Source organism: Pygoscelis adeliae, unplaced genomic scaffold, assembly GCF_000699105.1.
Source record: "Pygoscelis adeliae isolate BGI_AS28 unplaced genomic scaffold, ASM69910v1 Scaffold233, whole genome shotgun sequence".
In the NCBI taxonomy this organism is placed as follows: domain Eukaryota; kingdom Metazoa; phylum Chordata; class Aves; order Sphenisciformes; family Spheniscidae; genus Pygoscelis; species Pygoscelis adeliae.
The window spans coordinates 1,245,887-1,251,359 of NW_008824421.1; the positions used below are offsets into that span (position 1 = coordinate 1,245,887).

At 43.9% G+C, this 5,473-nt stretch overlaps 1 protein-coding gene across 1 annotated transcript in view; it reads left to right on the plus strand.

The window, feature by feature from the left end:
- Positions 1-507: 507 nt before the first annotated feature.
- Positions 508-5,473, plus strand: part of CALM2 (calmodulin 2 (phosphorylase kinase, delta)) — a 19,560-nt gene continuing 14,594 nt past the window's right edge. The window contains exon 1 of the mRNA XM_009320923.1: positions 508-639. Coding sequence (XP_009319198.1) covers positions 508-639 — 132 coding nt within the window. The remainder of the gene's footprint in view (positions 640-5,473) is intronic.

Below are 5,473 nucleotides of genomic sequence, written 5' to 3' on the forward strand. Positions count from 1 at the left end.
ATTATAAGCACTGTTTTGCCTCCCCTGGTAATTTTTTAATAGGAATTAGCTATTATTCTGTTATTTTTGTTTGCTAATAAAGAAAATATATGTTAAGATGAAAACCTCCCATGTAGAAAGTCACCAAAACTGTCTTCAGACCTGGAAAAGCATATTTTTCCTCTAGCCATCTCTTCCCATCAAAATGGAGAATTACCAAGCTTTTCTTTGACCACTGTCTTCCTAGGTCTCCACACGAGGGGAAGCTTAAACAGTTGTTCGGATGCATTTTGTGAAGTTTATTAATTCTGTTATACTCCTCCTTCACGCATATTTTGTGGGCTTGGCTTTGGGAAAATTGAAACCAACCCGTAACAATGGCATAGTCTGGTTGGTGAATAAGCGTATTTTCTATGTGTTGTACCACTGAAAATGGCAAAATCCTAGCCACTGTGCTTTTGCAAGTACTTTCTTGGTCGTATTCATCAAACCGAAGAGAGTCTCTGTTTGAGACTGAGGTTTGTTACCATGTCTGCAGACGTGCAGCGTGCAATTCAAACGGCTTGCGACTCACGCAGTGCAGCTGTAAGCGCTGTGACGATAATAATCGTGTGGCGGTTCTCACGGACGAAGGCTTCTGGCCCGTGTGTGGAAGCGCAGGTGACTCCTGAAGACTTTCTCTTTCTCTTACAGCTCGTCAAAAGGAAAGAAAAAGAAGCCTTTGCAGAATCTGAAGACATCGGAATACGTTCTGCAATTTCCTGGACTTTATGCTACCTCTTGTAAGTGTTGTGTTATTATTTCCAGTCCCTGGAAAACAGGACTGTGCTATAGATGATGATTGTGGGATTTCTGTTATCTTGGAGCAAATATGGTTTTTATGCTTTCCCTCCTATTAAGGTATTTTAGAAAATGAAACACAGAAAAAGCAAGATCTTGCTCATAATTAGTGTTGAGGACCATCTATTCTTGTACTTCAAGAACATGGTTTAGAAAGGGGATTTCCTACTGCCTCTGCCCAGGCAGCTTTCTCATCTTCCAGAATGATATGCTGGTTGGATGAAGACCTAGAGCTATGTTTTCCTCACAGGAGTCCAGAAAATACTGCAGGTTTATGGACAGTGTTCCACCAGAAATCCTCATAAAATGGAAGCAGTTGTTTATCTCTTTAAAAAAAAAACAAAGAAAAGATTGTGAGTCCCACTGGCTTTCTACTCTTAATCCTAGTCCAGAGACTATGATTAGATCTCGCACCTTCCTTCAGCCTCTCTCAGTTTTATGTGAGTGCACCTATCTACTTTTCTGGGCTCTCCCGTCTTGTTTCATTTTAGTGAATGGTCACAATATAGTTAAAGACTCAGCTTTAGGTCACCTGAATCAGCTTTACAGCATCTAGCCTCGAGTGGGGGAGCCGTGTAATCCCCACAACAGAGCTCGGTAGCTGCTAACTGCAAACCTGAATGGCTTCTGGAGTGGGCCTGACGGTTCATGTTAAGCACCACGCTGCTACAGCTGCCTTGCTAGCCGCACCAGAGTTACTGAAATGCTGATTTGGATGTGCCTGCATCGCCTTCAGCATTGACACAGCGAAACCGAAGCAGTGGGAGGAATCCCCTGTCCTACGGGAAGGAGTGCCAGCCCAGTGGCTCGCAGGCACTATGCAGTCCAGGTGTGACTGCTTCAGGGATCAGGCAGAAAGGACAGGGCAAGGCTTTTCAAACCCATAAGGAAAATTCCCACAACCGTGTTTGTATTAGAGGCAGTGTCTTCCATCCAATACAGTCAAGAAACCTCTACTTTCCCCTAACCGCTGCTGCCATCCCAGTGAGGCGAGGGTGGCTGGATGAGCAGTCGCCCCAGTTCTCAGCATTCTGGGTTGTTTGATCAATAGATGCTCTCAGGATATCAGAAATAGGGCCGCCTCGTTCAGCACCTTAAAATTTTGCACACAGAATTCCTTGCTGAGGGCTGAATGGGCCTTCCAAGTACATCTGGGTGGCAAAATACTGATTTACACCTTAGTTTTACCCCATGGCATTGGCTGCATGATTTAAAGTTGAAACTGGAGATAAAGGCCTTCTTCAGGGTGGCAGGTTCTTTATTACAGACAAAGCTTGAAAAAATTAAGACCCATTATGCAAAATCAGCCATGAGCTATTTTCCTTCTATATGTAGCCGTTGTTAGTTAAAAGCTAAGTTTTAGTACTCTCTGTAAGTAGAGAACTTTTTTCTTCTTACCTGAGAAATTGACTTATAAAATCCACAATTAATTCCTAATTAGGTTGTTCAAATTATTGCTATAATCTACACAGAAATGACGTAGAAAAACTTGAGGAGGCAGCTATAGTGTTTTATACCATTGCACAGCGCTCTGTATACATCAGTCCACACGATCCATTAAAGTAGTATTAAAACGATAGAATAAATTGAATTTACACAGTATTAAATATACCACATAAAGTAAATGTGAAAATTGCTGGCATATACAGCTCATCTAACCTTGTAACTCAAATTGCTTTTCTAATTTGCTGCGCCAGTCCTGAAACTGGACTTTTGTAAGACTGTATTTCTGCATGGGGGGAAAAATAAAAAAGCACAGCACACAAACATTGACAAATCTGTTAAATCACATACCAGAGAGAGAAATTATCACGTTAAAAAGTCTGAGTTGGTAGAGCTATACTGGACCACTGCGACAGAGAAATTACAGTCAATTCCCATTATTGCTCTGTCAGAGGTGTCAGAGTCGTAGCCCGCAGCTGCAGCCAGTCATTTGATGTATTTCCCTGCCTCTCATGGCACACACAGGCTGCGGAGAGTGTCAGCTAGGCTGCTGGAAAGCAATTCTGCCTTTCTAGGCTACTGAGAGAGGACCCTGGCCTCAATATACCTGAGAAGCTGCTGTTTTACGTACCTGAGATTGCTGACAACCTGTTTTGAGAGAGGGATGAATTCCCCCCTCTCCCATTAATTTCACTGGGGTGTTCGCTTTAATGCCTAGTAATGCCGCTGTAATTGTTGGTGTAATTTCACTGGTAGTGTAATTTCAAGTTAAGTTCGTGGCTGATCTCTTCAACAGATGGAAGCTGGGTGGGGGTGGTGATGAAACCCACAGGAAATGGGTGCTGCTGGAGGAAAAAGCAGATGGAAAAAAGGAGACACATAAGAACAGAGAAAGGGGAGAGAAAGAGTTCAAGGAACCAGGGGGCATAGGAAACATATGGTAAAGAGAGGATGCTCTGAATGACCACCTCTTCTACCTTTAGAGAAAACTGAATGTTAACTAAAAAGAGTACGAAGAATTTAATAAATTACAGATACCCAGTACTTTAATGGGCATATACAGAAATAAACAGTATGGTGGTCAGGTTCTCTGGGACCTGAAATTCTTGCATTCAAATCCTTCCTCCATGGCAGACCCTTAGGCCATAATTAAAGAGCCTACATTTTATTTACACTGTGGGCCTCATGTTTCCTACAGCCTCCATGCTCCTGAGGCGGCCAGTAGCAAACTCCAGGAACAGGACTCGGGCAGAACATGCTGTCTCGGTACAGCCCTTCCATACACTTTTCATCAGAACTCTTGGGACCTGCTTCACAGAAACGTTTATATACCTCATCTCAGTCGATTCCTTGAGCCTTGGCACCTGAGTAACGCGCCTGTGAAGCTGGGTGTCATGATGTTTTGCCTCTGGGAGATACTGTGAGATTAAAGGAGAGACACCAAGGAAAAAGCTTGGTAAATCAGGCCCAGCACCACGCACATGTGGGCATTTTGTTGCCAGGACCCAAGCTAGCATCTCCACCGAAGAAGGTTTTGCTCCACACAGACACACCAGCACTCTGCTCTGCTCCGGATTTGAGGGTGCGACACACATGCCACTTTTATCCCAAATCTAGAGCGGGTGATGAATTTTTTGGTCAAGAACTTGTCTGCAGTGATTCACGCCTCTGGGACTGTAAAGAAGTTGGGAACGTCAGAGCAATCCTTAAAACTGAACCAAAGGGGGCACGGGGAGGAGTAAAACTGCTTGAAGCCATCTTGATGCCTCATCTGTCTGCATCGAGCATAGCCTGGCCATAGGTGGGGATTTGCTCCCATTTCATATCGCAGAGGTACGAGGAGGCGTGCGTAACAGTAGCCCTGGCGTTTATTGCTTTCTCTGAGAAGTATTTTATTCATCTAGGTATACATTACACATTGAAAAAATGTTATCAGAGTTTGAAAAGACAATAGTTCAGATGTGCTTGATTTGTGGACTACAAATACATCTAAGTGGAAAGGAGGCCTAAAAAGCTAACATATCACAAAATAGTAACTTCAGATTTCAAGGCTGAAGGCCAAATTTAAGTATACGGTGTTGTTTTCTGTATTGTCTATGATCACAAGGTGAGGTAGAGAGGATGAGAGGCACTGGGCTTGATGAAGGGGTCTCTGACTATTTTAAGAAACCAGGCCTTGTTCTGGTTTTTCCCCTTTGTTCCTGAATTTGGGGGACACGCGATTACCTCTGAAAAGAGAGCCAGCCTGAGAATCTCAATTAATATTCTGAGGGAAAAACTCACAGAATTTTTGTTAAGAGTTTGTTCATGCCAGTCCCCTCCCAATCACATCCTATTTATATGGCCTATAAAACAGAACGACCGTGAAGAGCAGAGATGAGTGAAACCTCTTTAGTGTGTAAAGTGAGAGCCACTGCTCTGATTTGTTTAATAAGAGTAATAACAGATATAAAATACTATTCAATTGTAAGTACTGTATAAACTAAATAATTCTTGCAATAGATACGGAAGTAGGTAATTTTGATTGTAATGTGACTGGCAATTTGTATTCAAACTTCAGTCAGAAAACTCAGACTTGGGCCCCCAAAGTTTAATAACATATTTATGGTCCGAAAACAAGTGGTGTGGTTTTCAGAGGTGACAGGTAGGCCCGCTTTCACTGAACTCAGCCAACACTGCAGCTATTTGTTGAATTATTAGCTGATTTTAAGTATACTATATGCCTTCCAAAATGTATTTGCAAGTTTGAAAATTTTGTCTGAAGTAATTTGCCCAAATGCATCTTACAGAAAACCCTGGTGAGACTTGAGATTTTAGCTCAGAATTGCTGGCCAGCTGCCCTTCTCAGGCACAAGACCAGGGCATACGTGGTTTGTAATAGGGGAAACTGTTCTTTTAAACAATGCTCCCAGCGATGAAGCATCTCTGGCTTGCAGAGCGAGGTGGGAATTTTTCTGGACCGCGCTGGATGCTGAGGGAGTCTCATTTAGTAACTCTGTGGGTGAGGCTTTCCGGAGCACAGCGAGAGAAGGCTTGACACGTTCTGGCAACGCGCTCTCGGCGACGCGTTTCTCAGGTGCACTTCACTTAAGTCTCGGGGTAATGCACCCCGAGAGACCGCAGCCAAAGCTGGGCCTCGGCCCCGCTCTGAGGCCTGCGGCCCGGGGGCTGCTCCAGCCGGGCCTCCCTCCCCGCCCCCGCCGCGGGCGAG